The sequence below is a fragment of the Lagenorhynchus albirostris genome, chromosome 7, assembly GCF_949774975.1.
Source record: "Lagenorhynchus albirostris chromosome 7, mLagAlb1.1, whole genome shotgun sequence".
Lineage (NCBI taxonomy): Eukaryota > Metazoa > Chordata > Mammalia > Artiodactyla > Delphinidae > Lagenorhynchus > Lagenorhynchus albirostris.
The window spans coordinates 41982302-41999430 of NC_083101.1; the positions used below are offsets into that span (position 1 = coordinate 41982302).

A 17129-nucleotide genomic window follows, 5' to 3' on the forward strand; every position below is an offset into this window, starting at 1 on the left:
AGGAGGACCCAGCGGGGTCCCTTGCTCCCCTGGTTTCAGAGTTGAGCAGGGGACTTAACTGGACCAATCAGAGCCCTTCATAGGCTTTTCTGAATTGGGAATGAGAAGAGGCAGAATTGTGTGTTGGTGAAACGGTGAGTTATTAGGTAAGAGCGACAAGGAACATTTGAAGGAGGCTCATCTGAGACACAGGAGTGCAGATGGCGTGGGATGCGGTTCCAGGAGGACCCGCCGCACCTCGGCCCTGCATAGAGCTTGGGGGCATCGTTTACCGAGCCAGAATATCAACTCTGTCACTTAGAGACCTCAGTGCTCTTGGGGGGACTGCAGGAAATGGGTTGGGTGAAGGGCTTAGTGCAGGGCTGGCACATGGCAGGTGTACTATGTAGTATCTTTACTAGTTAAGTGCTCAAAACTAAGCCCAAAACACAAGACGTTGAAGAGCAGCGGATGGTTTTCCCAGTGATCTTCTGAAAGCCCCTCTGCTTTAAAAGGTGCTGAGGGGACTTCCCTGGCGGTCCAATGGTTAAGACTCCTCACTTCCACTGCAAGGGGCACAGGTTCGATCCCTGGTCAGTGAACGATGATCCCACATGCCACGCAGCACAGCCAAAAAATTAAAAAATAATAAAAAATAAAAAGGTGCTGAGGGCCCTCTGTGCACCTCACTGAAAGCCCACGGGACAGGAGCAGAGGTCTCCCGGGGAAAAGAGACCATCCTCCTCGAACTGGGAGCGTGGAAAAGGTCCGTGCTCAGCAATGGCCTCTGTATGAGTGGGACAAAGGTCCCCCATAAGAATCTGTGCAAACTTAGTTGCTGAGCATCAATGTCCCGCAAAGATCTGGGGTGGGGACCCCCAGACACAGCTGCCTCCTCGTTTACTTACTAACATGACAGGGTGGGGAGGGGAAAATGCTCGAACACCAGAAGCTTGTCCCAGGGAAGCCCAAGATACCTGACTGGCTCGTTCACTGCCTCCAGGTGCGTGGAGAATCCCGGTGTTTCTACCCCAGAAGGTAGCAGAGCCCATGCTGGGCTGCCCAGCGGGCACTGGGCAGGGAACAGGCAGCACCCAGAACCATGCGGTAGCCCCGGTGGAAGCTTCCCCAGCCTGGCTCCCCAGACACCCCTGGGAGGAATGAGAAATGGCAGCTAGGGGCAGTGGCGAGGAAGCTCAAAGCAGAAAACAGTCTCTGAATAATTTACAGCCTCGGCTGGAGCTCTCTGTATAAGGACTGAGAAATCAGAGGAGCAAAGGAGAAAGAAGAAAGTAAGAGAGGGGAAGGACTGTTCAGCGGTCCAGGACTCTCCCTTATATTGATCAAAAAAATCCGAGGCCAGAACTGCCATTATCCCGCTTTACAGATGAGGAAACAGGCAGGCTCAGACAGCTTAACTTGGCTAAAGTCATCTAATAAGTGGCTGAGAAAGCCAGGATTCCAACCCCAGATGGTCCGACTCCAAAGCCCCAGCTCTTTCCACAGTAACAAAGGCCTCTGGTTTACTAGGGGCTCCAGGACCCTCACCCACTCTCTTACCTGCCAGCGGGGCAGCCAGGCTGGCACCAAGCCACAGACACAGCTGCCAAGAGCAGCCGCTCCAGGGGCATCACAGCACGCGTGCGCGTGTGTGGACGTGTAGGCATGTGTTCCAGATACGGTGCTGCCCTCCCACTTCTCTGTTCCGTAAGGTGCTCTCGAATTTCCATCTAACCCCAAACTGCTCACTCCCCCACAAACCACAGCCACACACCCTGCCACGTGATCCAATCACAGCGAGCCACCTGCGGGTGGCTGCCGGTTCAACAGCGCTTTCTGGAAGCCGAGCTTCACTTCTACCTGCAGCTCTGTTACCCCAGGGTTCCCAAGCTGCTGCTATTTGATTCATCAAATCAAGGCTGCAGCAAAGGCTCAGGCCAGGTCCACAGTCCCAGCCAGACCTCAGCACCAACACACTTCCCTCTTGCTGTGTGACTCACCCCTATGCCCAGACTCACTGCCCACGCCCTCTGGCTAATCTTTTGTGTGTGTGTGTGTGTGTGTGTGGTACGCGGGCCTCTCACTGCTGTGGCCTCTCCCGTTGCGGAGCACAGGCTTCGCACGCGCAGGCCCAGCGGCCATGGCTCACGGGCCCAGCCGCTCCGTGGCATGTGGGATCTTCCTGGACTGGGGCACGAACTCGTGTCCCCTGCATCGGCAGGTGGACTCTCAACCGCTGCGCCACCAGGGAAGCCCTCTGGCTAATCTTAATAAGATCCAAACAGGCACAGTCAGCGGATAGCCCACCCATTTTACACGCTGCCCAGAACCAGCACCTTTAGCCTTGGTCTACAAAGCCTCAGCGTGAGGTACGGGGCTCAGAGGAAGCAGGCTCTCCCGGAGACCAGATGCCCCTGGAGTGAAAGGATGTCCGGCCTTGTGAGTCGACTGGAGCTGCCGATGCATTATTAACTCACGCTTCTACCCCCATACAATCCGAAACCTTCAAAACACAGGGGCCCTAAAATGCTTATGCAGCTTTGAAACTTGGTCCCCACTAACCAGGGTTAACTTTTAACTGAGTACGGCTTCACTTCTAAAATGTCCCCCGCCCCACACAGTGCAGGTACACTGTCTCAGCCTGCGCGTTAAATGACTACATGAATCACAGCAGATCCATTCTCTGGAATATCACTCAGCAATTCAAAGGGGGAAAAAAGGCAGGCGTCTGAGCTGACATGGCAGTGTTCACAGTACGTTGCTGGATAGAAAAAAGAATTCACAGAACAGCCTATATGGTAAAGTTCCATCTTTATAATTAAAAATACGGCTCTGTTTGCATATGCCCTACACAGCAAGCAGTTAACAATGGTTACCCCGCAGGCTCTGCTCGCCTCAGGAATCCTTGCCAAGACCATGTGTTAATTTTTTAAGGCAACAAGAAATACTCTGTGGGCACTAGGGATTAGAAAAGCACACCAGGAAGTTCCCCGGGAAACTCTCCCTGGCTGCTCTGAAGTACTAGGCCCCCTTGGCAGCCCACACTCCTATGCTGATAAGTAAGGCGGCCTGGGTCAGTAGGGTCATTTTGTTTCTTATTAGTTACTTTACCTCACACTACAGCTAGTTAGTCGTGGTAAGTAAAAATGTCTTGTGGGCTTAGAAGGGAAGTTTAGGCATCCGTTTGCTTGTCCATGAACTGGGCTTAGTGCCCAGGAACGCCCACGCCGTCCTTTATTCCACCCCAATTCACTGCTCAGGGCTACAGGCAACTACAGGAAGGCTCAGTTCAAACCGCCCGGGGCCTGTGGTCACTTGGCTCCGAGTTTAAAAGAAAAAAAAGAGCTTCTTTTCAAACTTGGGACATTTTCCAGGGCTTCCATGTAATACAAAGTTGCAGTGTTCTGGGCGCCTTATCCCCTTACATCCAGGGCCGGGGGAGGGTGCTCTGCACAAAGCTTCCTCTCTCCATTCACTGCTTGTTCTCACCGCATGAACAACAATGTTCTCATCTTGAAAGCTGAAGTACCCCAAATGAAATCTAAGTTTTTCAAGTCATAGATTTAGGGTAACTACTCAATTATACAGACTTACTTTTCTCCTTTTCTCTTCTTTCGGGGTAAAAGAAAGCAAGACACCAAGGGGTGTCTTGGGTCAGAATACCTTTAACCCAATCTCTTTGGTCCTCCACGTTTATATGATTCTGATCAAATACGATCCTGCCCCAAGATGGTCTCAGTGTTCACTCTTCTGATCTGTCTAGAGAGGAAACTTCGCCCCTTTTCCACCCTTGTTTCTGAGTGTCTGTCTGAGCCCACTCTTCGGGCAGGAAGGCTCTGGGCGGGGAGTATCTGCCCTCCCCCAGCCTGTGCCCCAACCCCAGGTGCCCAGGTTGGCCAGCTGACCCGACCGGTCAGGGCCTGGGGTGGAGGCCTGCACAGGGGCTGGTAGGGGAGTGACTCTCTCTGAGTCACTCACAGGAGGACTTTCTCTCAGTGCCCACCAGGTCTGACTCCAGACCTTTTTATCTCCCACTAGACAGACTGACCTGCTTTCTCACTGTTTCTGCTGATTTTTCACTCTAATACTACCCGACTGCATCTTAACACATATCCATTGGAGTTTTTAAAAACGTGCTTCTCGGTCACTCATGGAGAAGGTGCCAGAGGGCGTGACAGCTCCCCCTGCTCCGATCAGAACTGCCAGCCCCATTTCAGGCCCCATTTCAGGGCCAGGGCTCTCCCTGCCTTCTCCCACCGTCGCACTCGCGGAGCTGTGGTGGCCTCTGCCCCCCTGTCCCCCCCAGAAAGACTCACCTGCCTGCAAGCCAGGCCCTGGCTGCACGTTCCAACAGGTCAGGACAGACACCTCCCGCCACCTCCTGCCACCTCACAGCCTGGAGCCGAAGCTCCTTCTCCAGGGGCCCTGCACTCAGGCTCCCCAACTGTCCTGCACCGCTCAGCACGGCACTGCCCCTTTCCCAGTTGGCCGGTGGTCACCGTTTTTTCCACTGCCAGAAACCCCAGAGATAAGACGGGCAGGTGAGAGAGGTTCAGCCCTGCCCCCCAATCCCTACCAGGCACTTCAGAAGCACTTTCAACCGGGGTGAAACAGAGTGGGATTGACAGGTGACCAGGAGAGTGAGCACTGAAGCCCTCCGTGCCCCGAGGAAAGCAGGGGACAAAGCGAGAAGCTGCTCCGGCCCATGCGAGCCGCACAGAAAACCAGCAAAAATTTCCATCAGAATTCTAACTTTGGAAAAAGCTCCTTTCCTCCCCTGGTAAATTACGTGGAAGAAATTTCCTGCAGGCAGCGCCTCCGAGGGAGACCTCTCACAGAGCCCCAACCCCACGGAGCCGCAGCCTGGACCAGCCCGAGCCCCTCTTCGTACGCTCTTTTAAGAGAACTTCTACCATCCCTGGAAAACCCGGGAGACTCGGAGAGCTGGACTCCCAGGAGCCAACTGTTCTCCGGAGATGGGATCTTTCCAACGCAAACGCACACTGAGAGTTTTGCTTGAGAAGAGCACAAAGATACAGGGTGTGCATACCTGGGCTCTCAAGCCAGACCGCCTGGGTTCAAACCCCGGCTATGCAACTTCTTCAAGTATGGCTTTGGCTTCTTCACTTGCAGAATGGGAATAATAATAAGAGTACCCACCTCCTAGGGTGCTTGGGAGATAAAGAGGGTCATACACATCACTATTTTACATCATAGCTGCCCTGGAAAGATAAGATAATCTATAGACTCTGGCTCTTTTATCCCTGCTGCTAAGGCTGGGGATAAAACAGAAACCACAATAATAATACAGCAGCTAACACATTTATAAGTCACTGATAGCCAGGCACTCACCAAGCACATTTTATACATATGTATTAATCATTCAATCCTCACAGCAACCAATTACTCCTCGAGACACCTGCTGCACAGATAGGCTAAGCAACTTGCCCGAGGTCACACAGCTTGTTAGTAGTAAAATCTCTCAGGCAATTGCTAAATCCTAGGTGTCACAAAGATTTTCACAAACTACCTGAGTCTGGGAGTTAAAAGACTGTACGGTGGGGTAGCCTTACTCTCCCCAAAAGTGCTGTAATGCAGCCTCTCACTCGGATAAGGGGAAGCCAGGCTAACAGGACCTCTGCAGACTGGGTGAAAAACCAGAGAGGCGTTTGTTCCAGCCAGTGTGTTAGATGCCAGGCAGCCAGCTTCAAGCAGACGCAGTAAGGAAAGAAAAAGACCAGTAGCCCGGCCTCTGAAAGTCCTTCTCCAAAGCTACACTGGTTGTTTGAGAGGCAAGCATGACACTTCATGTGCAGAAAGCTTTCGGGTTAATGGTGAACCACCAAGGCTACCAAGATCAAACAAAAACACCCCAAAAGAAAGGCAAGGAAAGCTGATCAAACAGTGCACAGAGAGGGGACAAGGGAGAGGTGAACTGGGCAGAGAATCTTCTTTTGTTTTGGTTTTTTTTTTGCGGTACGCAGGCCTCTCACTGTTGTGGCCTCTCCCGTTGCGGAGCACAGGCTCCGGACGCGCAGGCTCAGCGGCCATGGCTCACGGGCCCAGCCCCTCCACAGCATGTGGGATCTTCCTGGACCGGGGCACGAACCCGTGTCCCCTGCATCGGCAGGCGGACTATCAACTGCTGCGCCGCCAGGGAAGCCCTGGGCAGAGAATCTTAATAGGATATCTGGGCTATTAGATCACTGATTCGTGGCATCATGCCCTACTTTAAAAAGTCAACTAGTATTGATGGGAAATACTGAGACCTCCTCACTGGTCCCCAAGCCATACCCCGGAGTTACCTGAAGCAGGGAGGTGTGTTATACAGGGAGTTATTTCCGGCCTGCACTTTGTAATCCAGGACCGAGGGGCACTCTCTGAGGGCGAACCCCAGCAGGTCATCTCGGACGATCACCACCGTGACCCCTGCAGAGCCAACGTTCTTCTGGGCACCAGCAAAAATTGCACCAAACTGCAAAAGAGAAAGCTTGCTGTTCTAGATGCACTGGGTCATTTTTCATAAATGTACTCAAACTTCCCAATCTCCTTCCAAAGCACAATTTTTATGAGGAAGTGGCTCTATTTTAATCCTGTTCGGAGTGCATTCCCTTCTCTAAAGGAATCTCTATCCGGGACAGCAAATCGATACTCAAGAGTTCAGAGCCTGCAGATTACAAATCTGTCTGATCCTTCTCTCCAGGGAGGGGCCAGCCCAAACCCATCACTGTGGAGGCCTTGTATCTATTCGTATTCACTCTAGTATACCTCTTTTCTACGTCCAAGCCCATCTTTAAAATAAGGCTGCTGTCCTTGGTAACCTAAAGAAATCCATTTTTTTATCCATTTATATTTGTGTAAAGGGATAATCAGAAGACACTGAGAAATAATGGGACAAGCTGCCTGAGACAGAAGAAATTTTAGAAAAAAAGAGATGTTTAAAGATACTTTGGGAAATTTTTTCATGTAAGATGTAGAACCCTCTTCCATGTCTCCCCATGAAACCTGTAGGAAAATTCAGTGGCATCCCAAGTGGGAGGAGGGGGGACAGTGTGGCTCGACAGGGAGTATTTTATAGTTGACATTGTTTAGAACTGCCAGTGCATGGTGAGTGAAAGTAAAAAGCAGGATATAAACAAAATGTGTACATCCATACAACAGAATATTACTCAGCCTTAAAAAGAAATGAAGTTCTGACATGCTACCACATGGGCAAACCCTGAGGACATTATGCTAAGTGACAAAAGCCAGACAGAAAAGGACAAATATTGCATGATTCCACTTACGTGAGGTTATCTAGAACAGTTGAATTCACAGAGACCAATAAAAAAAGTAGGATGGTGGTTGCCAGGGGCTGGGGGGAGGAAGGACCGCGGTTATTGTTTAATGGGGACAGAGTTTCAGTTTGGGAAGAAAAGGTTCTGCAGACGGGTGGTGCTGACGGCTGCACAACAGTGTGTGTGTACTTCATGCCACTGAACTGTACGCTTAAAACTGGTTAAAATGGTCAAGTTATGGTAAGTATATTTTACCACAACTTTTTAAAAGGCAGGCTACTTCTTAGTTTGTTTTAAATTCCTTACAGCTATCATACCCCCCACGGCATGCACCTGGGGAGCTGCTCAGAAATCTACATGTCACGTCCATGCTCTTGGAGCTGAGCTGGGTACAAAGCAAGGTGGGGCTCATTCATAGCCCCCCAAGCTTTCCTTGATGACAGCAAGTAACTCCCAAGATGTTGACAAAAGAATTTTCTAAGCGCCACTCTCAGAGGCAGATGAATTCCCCAAGGACTCAAGTGTGACCCCTGGGAGACGACGATTAACACAGGGCTGGGTATGTCAGGACGTAAACATTCTGACAACCCACACTGTCAGCCTTTCCCCATTCTGGTATATATTAAAATGTCCTTAGAGAAACCGAGAGGCTGGTTCCCCCCGACCCGTCCCCCGCTGACGCAGGCCTCTTTTACACTCTACCTTGGAAACATCCACTGGCTTGGACAGGAAGTTTGAGGACATGTCGCAGACCAACACTGCTCCCTTCACATCAGGGATAAAGTCAAACTCCACTCCATGCACGGTCTCATTGGCGCAGTAATACACATAGGAGGCGTCCGGGCTGAGGTTCCAGGTGCTCGGATCTGGAATTTCTATCACAGGAGACAAGTTGGGGACTCCACACGTTTCCTCCCCTCTTTCCTTAGGGAGATAGGAGGCAACCAGGAATGACGCCCCTCCCCTAGCAGGAGAAGACAGATCCCAGAGCATTCACAAGTGAAAGCACCCTATCCATCTTACATTACAATCACCACCAACATCCTAAAGGGATGACCCATCCACCCCTTTGACTGTTACTGGGGGCCAATAATCTTCAAGAATGGCGTGGTGAGTATCTGGGTTTTTTCCTTGTTGCCCAGTATCCATCCATCCTATGTCCACTGACAGTTTCCTGTGTGCGTCAGCCTCCGCGACTCTCAGCCCATGTAGTTCCAGTAGAACCGGTTCCACCCACAGCCCCGAAGGTACAATGCAACTCAGGCAAGGCCGCTTGACTGATACAGAATGGGACACAGGAGACGTGAGACTGTTGCTGGGAATGCATGAGCGAAGGCATTGAAACGTGAGACAATACAAGGTCAGGAGCAGCTGCAGCCATCTTCTAAAAAGGAGGCGGCAGCTTTCCTGACTGTGGAGGAGACACGGGAAGACACCAGAACCGGGAGACACTGTAGGCGGCCCTTGATCAAGCCATACCTAAAGCCAAACCAGCCCCAGGGCTTTGCAGCTAAGTCAGCAGCCCAGGCATACTCTTTCTGCAGCAGCCCGTTAGTAATCTTAACAGGAACAGGCAGCCAATCTAAATGGCATCAGACTAACTACTGACAAGGGGACGAAAGAATTGCCCGGGGCAGGGGTGACCTGCTAGCTGAGGAGGGACCACCTGCCAGCCAGCATTTCACTGTCCAGCTCAGCTCCCAGCACTTACTTGTGTAACTCCCAAGTTTGGGGTGGACAATATTCACAGTCCCAAACTTCTTGGCTTCTTCCGCGGCCTTAGCTGACCAGGATCCCGTCACCACATAGTCGGCACACCTTCCTGCTTTCAGGCCAATCAGGTTTAAGGGGACAGCACTGAACTGGCCACACCCACCTCCTTGTACAAAAATCACCTTGTAGTTGTCTGGAATGGCTCTGGGCAGAAGCAGAGGTGACAGTAAACAGGGTCAAAAATTGAGAATGAGTGATGCTCTTCCAGCACTTTACCCTGGGGTGGGTACACTACAAGAACGATGGTCAAGCCCCATCTCTGCCTTCCCCAACCCAGTCATTTATCTACTCAATTCCTTGCACAGATATTTACTGGGCCCTGTGGTGGAAGCCTATGGTTACTTTTTGGACAGAGCTACTAACACCCTGCTGTTCCTTTAGGGAAGCATCGGCTGCCACTCTCGATCCACCTGGTTCAAGGGTGGCCAATCCCAGCTCCAGGGGATGAGCACGTGACCCAAGCTGGCCAGTGTGGTTTGGTTCTGAGACCTGGATCCAAACTTCTAGAAAAGAGGAGCTGTTTCTATTGAGGGAAGTAAAGAACTTGTAGGAGCTAAACCTGCAACCACTGGTGGCCAACATATAAAAAGGCAGAGCCAGGAGATGGAGAAAAAGACCCTCCTGACATCATGTGAGTTCCTAAATCACTCCTGCACTTTTCTGTTATATGAGATAATACATTCCTTTCTTTTTTTTTTTTTTTTTTTTTTGCGTAAGCCAAGAGCTGGGCTTCTGTCACTTGCAACCAAAAGTCCTAAAAGTATATATGTGCTGGTCCATGCTATGAACCAGGTGGACACTGGAGGAGGATCTTTGATAATCCTTTAGACCTAAGCATGTATCACCTACCCAATATATATCAAGATTAACAGCAAAAATATTTGATTGCAACATGGAAAATTAAAATGGTGATGGGCATGGCTACAGGCAGTGGGTAAGGCCAGCTCAGGCCAGGGAAACTGGACCCAAGCCTTTGAGCAATGTCAGAGCTTGGGAACAGGTTACACAGAAGGCAGACGGCCAAGGGACAGAGCTCCAGCACAGAGGTGTAAGGAAAGCACCAAAGGGCAGGGCAATGTGAGAGGGTCTTGGTCTCGCCAACACGAGGGATGGCGTGCATATATCTGGTTTTGAACCGTGCCTGCCTATATCCAGGGCTCAGGAGGCTAGCAAAGCACGCAGACAGGTCTTCGGAGACTCTAACCATGTCAGCAGCTGGGAGGATGGCAGCCCAAGGCAGCGTTCCTGGTTTATGTTATTCAGATGCAGGGCAGTGAACAAGGCCAAGAACTGGATGGAAGGACACCAGACAGAGGTCTAGGTTCAAAGAAATCGGCCCATAAATTGAACCCGAAGTTCAAGCTGGAAAGGCTCACAAGCGTGTGGGTCAAATGCCATTATCTCTTGGGCCAACATTCCAAGCACCCACCCCATGAAGGATGCGATTGTTCTGTGAACATGACAGGGACCCAGCAGGCAGCCCTGGCGTGCTAACCCAAGCAGATGATTACCGGCTCCAAACACGGACATTAGCACGGGTTTCGAGGGCTCCTCACAAAAATGTCACCAAGCCCGCCCCATCTGAAGCATTTTATCAATGCAATTTAAAGGGAAAGTTATTAAATAATTAGTATAATTCCAATTTTATTAATGAAACAATGCAAGGATGGACCCTAAAACGTTAACAGTGATTACCGCTGACTGGTGGGGTTATGGATAATTACGGTTGATTTTGTGAGTTTGTTTTTTTCCTAAACTTTCCACCATGAACATGCACTAGTTTTGTGAGCAGAAAAAAAACCCCACAATGTTTTGTTTTCAAGATGACCGTATTCATATTTCTATGTGAATATATTTATATAATATATAAAACCTCTCCTTTAAGCAGCAATCTATTTAAGAACACAGTTTCCTCTGGGTAAGAAGAGCAGTGCAGATAACTAGGAAAGTTCATTTGAGAAGCAGTTCCCAGAGTTCAGAACCCTTAAAATTGCCCAAAGAGCCCGTTAAAAATGAAGTTTGTACAAAGGCTCTGATTCAACAGGTCTGGATGGGGCCCAGCACTTGAATTTTTTAATACTTCCCCCACGAGTTGATTCTGACAGGTTGTATGAGGCAATACTTTAAGAGCCAGTGAACTAAGTTATAGTTAATTATGCTGACAAAGATGACCACTTCTTGGGTTTCCCTGGTGGCGCAGTGGTTGAGAGTCCGCCTGCCGATTCAGGGGACGTGGGTTTGTGCCCCGGTCTGGGAAGATCCCACATGCCGCGGAGCGGCTGGGCCCGTGAGCCATGGCCGCTGAGCCTGCGCGTCTGGAGCCTGTGCTCCGCAACGGGAGAGGCCACAACAGTGAGAGGCCCGCGTACCGCAAAAAAAAAAAAAAAAAAAAGATGACCACTTCTTTGTCATTTAAATCCCTTTTAAGCCAGTTTAACTTCCACAGTGCTAAAAAAAATCTTTCCCAGATAAAATGATTTCAAATCTTTGGAAAAACCACATAAAATAAAAATACAAACGCAGGATGAGGAACAAATAAAAAGCATTATGTACTGATCTAGTGAATTTGGGAGAATCTTAACAAGATTATTTGTAAGAATGGAATATTCTGAACACACAGCAGAGTCTAGAAAATAATGCAACAGACACCCACGTATATGGATTACCAAACAAGAGTAACACAATTTTGTCTTTAAAATTTTAAACTTACAATAATTCCCGCATAAGGTTCTCTGTGTTGTTAATAATCTTAGAGAAATCTGATGACCTGTGGCTCATTTCTGTGGAAAGAAAAACAAGAAAAAAAATTCCAGTTCAAAACCAAAGCAACAAAAGTTAACTGTAGCTGTAACTACAAAATTTGCAAATCAAATAACAAAGGGAAATGTCAGTTATTTTCCATTCAAATTGTGGGCCACACTTACTTGAAGGGAAAATCCAAACTGATTTTCAAACTGCAAACATTTTAACCTTATTGTCACAGCACAATGATTTTTCAAAAGCGGCAATATTCACTGAGTGAGCCATGTACTAATTTATCCTTTGGTCTCTGATCACTCACATCTTTCTCAACAACAGGAATTGTATGCAAATGCTGCCCTTAGGACATCAGCACAAAATTCCACACTGTGCTCTCACTTCACAGAAATCTAGGTGCATGTGCCAGACCCACAGGAACAAAATTTAATAGCAATGAGCACACAGCTAAACCCACAGTCTCTTAATAATCTGTAGCCTTTGGAAATATCAAAAAAGAAAAAGAAAATTAAATTTTAAAAAAAGCAAATTTTAGAACTCAAAGAAACTTCATGAAATTATTAACATGCAAGATCTTCCAAAAAAGGCTTGTGTACGTTTCAACATTAATGAGTTCATGTTTAAGAACAGCAAAAACTGTAAAATGGATGTGAAGCAATTTTATAAATGTTTGGGCACTGTTAATGTAAACGTACAGGATCTTTCGATCTCAGATCCTATGCATAGCAAAAACCAATGATGCGACAGTAAGCTGAGACATAAATCCCTCACCAGCATTTATGCTGCTTTCAAAATTGCTTCGATCAAACATGCTATGGAAGTTATTAAAATTTAAAAATATATCTACAAAGGCCTACAGGAAGACCCAGTAGAAATTCTAGGCTTGATGATGCATTTTAATTGATTCCCTTTGAATCCTGGACATTCACAGAATCCAAAAAGTAAATCTTACCAAGAACACTAATCCCAACTCCTTTGTAGTCTAATAATTCTTTTTGTATCTCTAACAATACCTAGGAAAAAAACAAAAGAAAATTTAAGATGATTTCAATATGCTGTGCACAACTCTGGACATACAAACTTCAGTGGGGGAGGGACAGGGGAGAGGATCCACCCACCAGGCCTGTGAAGAAGCTTGTGTCCCTGCCCACAGCCAATCCCCTTCCTCCCCCTATCCCCACAGAGCCCCGATGATGCAACTTACACTCAAGTTGAGAATGAAATTATGCAACGTGACTGATGCTAAGACAGTTTTTCCAAAGGTATGAATTTATTTAGAGATAAAAACTCACTTGGACTGAAAAAAAGATCAAGTATAAAAGTTTTCTGATAACAGTTCTTTAACTGTTAACTTCAGATCTTTGGGAAAAGTCTAATTCCCTAGAAAAATGTCCCTTCCACAATTGCATTTGCACTCTGACAGCAAAGGCACAAAAAGCATAAAGTTCTGGGGGACAACAAAAAAATCAATTAGGCCCAGGTTAAACTGATAACTCAATTTTCCATCTTTTTGGTCTGCTGGGATGGGTGGGGTGGGCGGGAGTTAGGAAGCACCTGCTGTGAATTAAGGTTCGTCAGGGGTACTGATGTACTGCACTCTCCCCTCAACAACAGCCCTGAAGGTGATATTCTCATCCCCAATTTGCAGGTGAAGAATCTCAGCTGTGGCTCCAAAGGTACTTAGCTGTATGCCCCAGTCCAGCCCCTTGACCCATCTTGTAAGATCACTGCAATCCCATAACCACAGTCTGCCTTACAAGGACAACTGGACAGGTGGGACCCATCTTATGGCCAATCTTCCAGTGCCAGGAAACGGGTGGGGGGCAAGGCTCATTCCCTACCCCCACCCCCAAACACATAGCTCACTTTCTAGGGAGGTGCCTCATTGTTTTTCTCCCAAAGGCAATTAAATGTAAATTACTACACACTGAAAGAAAAACACCTATTTCATATATGTATCTACGTAGATTTATGTGTATATATACATATATGTATATATATACACACATATATATATATGTGTATATATATACACACACACTTCAGTAAGAAGAATAGAAAGCCCTTATCAGAGACGCATGCTGCATTGTTTACGAGTGAAATGATACGATAGCTGTGATTGGCTTTAAAATTATCCAGGGGCAGAAGGGGAGAAAGAGGGTATGGGGCAGGGAGCGCTGAAACAAGATTGGCAAAATGTCCTTAGTTGTTAAATTTTGGATGGGTGCATGAATTTAGTTATATTATTCCCTCTCTACCTTTGTGTATGAGCAATCTGCCATAAAGTAAAAAGAGAAAGAAATGCTCTAAAAATGTACACAAAATAGGTGAGATAAACCCTCTGTAGAAGCATCCTGCCATCAAAGGAGGTTCCCTTAAAAGATACAGGCTAAAGACCTCATAAAACATAATCTAGGGCTTCCCTGGTGGCGCAGTGGTTAAGAATCCGCCTGTCAATGCAGGGGACACGGGTTCGAGCCCTGGTCTGGGAAGATCCCACATGCCGCGGAGCAACTAAGCCTGTGCGCCACAACTACTGAGCCTGCGCTCTAGAGCCTGCGAGCCACACGTACAGAGCCTGCATGCCACAACTACTGAAGACCGTGCACCTGGAGCCTGTGCTCCGCAACAAGAGAAGCCACTGCAATGAGAAGTCCACACACCACAACGAAAAGTTCATTATGAAAAGTTCATAATTTTTTAATGAAAAGTTCATTATTTTTTAATGAACTAGAACAGACCAAAGCAGAATAGAATACAAAATTGTGCATGTTGTAGTCATTAGGCTAAATATTTCATAAGCCTTTTGTTTTAATTATGTGCAGGTACTTGCTCATTTTGTGAAATATATTTTTCATTGTGGTTACAGTCAAAAACAGTTTGCAAAGCTTCTCTAATCCTTATACTTCAATTAAATCAAGAAGACACATAAATAGCAACATCTGCCCCCCCCCTCCCAGCTTGAAGAGCACACAGGAGGGCATAAATCCTCCCAGGAAAATAAATAATAAATAATTGTACTACTGATAACAACTGCCTTTATAATAAATGCAGAACAAATTACACAGGAAACAAATGTGCAGAAGACTCCAAAACACAGAGAGGGGAAAAAACGGTGAGGGTAGAGGAAACGTTTGCACAGCTCTGGCAGGGAATCTCACCTAAAACAGACCGCAATAACTAAGAAAAAACGAAGCCCTGTACTCTCAGCTCCTACTAGCGCTGCCCCCAGAAAAGCAAAATGTCCTTTCCCTTCTACAATTAAGATTCTCTGCTCTTATCACAACACAGAGAAGTCTCTGTCCCAGGGAGATTCTACTCAGTTCAACAGCAGATAATTGTAAAACACTTGGCTATGCACCATGTTGCTACAACATATCATCAGAGTCATCCTGGTTAGAAAAATAAAAATATAACAGCAGCGGCAGGGGTCAGTGCATCCAAGGCGCAGTAGAGACTTGGCCCCCTTCACAGCTTGGGCGGTGGGAGGGGAGAATGGATGTGGAGGGAGTGGGTTTTGGAGGTTAGGGGAGGAGCCGGAACCCGGCTGGGGGCTGGGAAGGCAGGGAGTAAGTTCCACTTGCACTGAACCGAACTGGGCTAGCAGCCCAAGGCCTACCAGAATTTGAATATTAGAATGCCTTTAGGGGACACGCCAGCTGGAAAAAAAAAAAATCTACGCGTGAAACAGAGGGGAGAAAAAAGGCTTTAGGGACGGGTGGGGTATCTGAGAGACAAAGAGGGAAAGCCTGGGCTGGACTGAAGGCTTTTAAATTTACATTTCTGAAAAGCAATGTTTCCAAGTGCTGGCTAAAGGCAACACTGCTTCCGAGGGGTCGTGCGCGGGCCTCCAGTTTGCAGTTCCCTCCAGTTAACGCAATCCTCATTCACTATTCATTCCCAGTGTCCATTCACGCATCCACTCAACACTGCCTGGTTCGCAGCACTGCGGGGCGAGGCGAACGCAGAGTTGGGAGCTTTTTGTTTTCCGCCGCGCCCCCGGCCCGGCCGGACTGAAGGCACAGCGCCGGAGTTTGCAGGTGCGCAGCGCAGCGAGCCAGCACTCCCGGGCGGGCAGGGTTCTGCATGCGGCGCACCCGTAGCCGGCGCCAGCGACAGCTGCACAAGCAAACCTCGCCGAGTTCCTCCCCCAATGTATCCTTCTAGAGGCCCACCCACGATAGATCCTAAACTGGGAGTGCACGCCAGTGCAGAGCGTTCGGGGAAATCTGGGCAGGAAGTGGGGATCCGGGAGCCCCGTGCGGGGATGCACAGCCACCCACGCGCCTGCTCCCGCCCGGACCGCACTGCCGGCGCGCGCTAGAGGGGACTTACCGAGCGCGGCAGTTTGGCGGGCCCGGGCCCGAAGTTGACCACCTGCATCAGGGAGTCCATGGTGCAGAAGCGGGAACTGGGAGTCGACTGGAAAGGACCGATAGCGTGAGCAGCGCAAGTCTGCAGCCGGCGCCGACTCTGTGCTCTCTTCCAGCGCCGAGCCGGCGCCCCCATTGGCCCGCGCTGTCGCTGGCCCTGCACTGATTGGTTCGTGCAACGGGGCTCGCATCCCCATTGGTCGTGCTCCCCAGTCGAGACTCGAGAGCAGTTGCTCCTCCTCGCGTTTACTGTTTCAACCCCTTTTTTGATCAATGCAAGGCGCGCGGGGGATTGCACCATCCAGGCGGCTCGGCTGCGCTCCCGCCGGAGAACCTTGGGCGGCGAGAGGAGGCTACCCCTGCCAACTTGCGTTGGTACTTCTGCACGCTTGATGAGGCGCTTTCCAGTCCTCCAACGCGGACCCTAGCCCCTCTCTCTGGGCTGCACTGGGAGATGGCGGAGTAAATCACCCCTCACCCCCATCCAACCACATCTTCACCAGACCCTAGACTGGGCTCTGCTGCATTTGTTTGAACCAGCGGTCATTAATTCACCAAACTTTCCTAAGCACCCCCATGGGCGCCAGATACTCCAGTGGGGAGGAAGGGCCGCCAAGGATGGAATTGCAGGGTGAACTATGGGCCGGGGGTGGGTGGGTGGGGGATGAGGTTCTCTGCAAAACACCAAGGGACCAAGGGTTAAAGCAGGATTAAGGGATGGAGGTGGCCAAGGACACTGAGTGAAGCCTTGGCCTGGGAAGCCTGGATGCTTCCCAGGCAAGTCCTTTTAAGCTGCTGATTCTCCATTTCCCCTCGGGAAAAGAGCGAGCTGGAACCTGGCAATACCTCTCAGGTTGTGTAGGCGCTGACAAGCTGTGAGTTTAGAAACGTGAGCAGATATTAACAAGAACGCGATACCCCTGAGGAGCCTCAGCCCAAGCCAGGGGAGAGGTCCAGAGCCAGGCCGGGC

The 17129-nt window shown here is 49.0% G+C and overlaps 1 protein-coding gene across 3 annotated transcripts in view; it reads right to left on the reverse strand.

The window, feature by feature from the left end:
• Positions 1–16287, reverse strand: part of PSAT1 (phosphoserine aminotransferase 1) — a 31224-nt gene extending 14937 nt beyond the window's left edge. For all 3 annotated transcript variants that reach the window (XM_060153417.1, XM_060153418.1, XM_060153416.1), the window contains exons 1-6: positions 16122–16287; positions 12739–12799; positions 11740–11809; positions 8968–9173; positions 7959–8131; positions 6285–6454 (exon numbers count right to left, since the gene is read on the reverse strand). In XM_060153417.1, coding sequence (XP_060009400.1) covers positions 6285–6454; positions 7959–8131; positions 8968–9173; positions 11740–11809; positions 12739–12799; positions 16122–16181 — 740 coding nt within the window. In that variant the 5' untranslated portion in view covers positions 16182–16287. The remainder of the gene's footprint in view (positions 1–6284; positions 6455–7958; positions 8132–8967; positions 9174–11739; positions 11810–12738; positions 12800–16121) is intronic.
• Between the last annotated feature and the right edge of the window lie 842 nt (positions 16288–17129).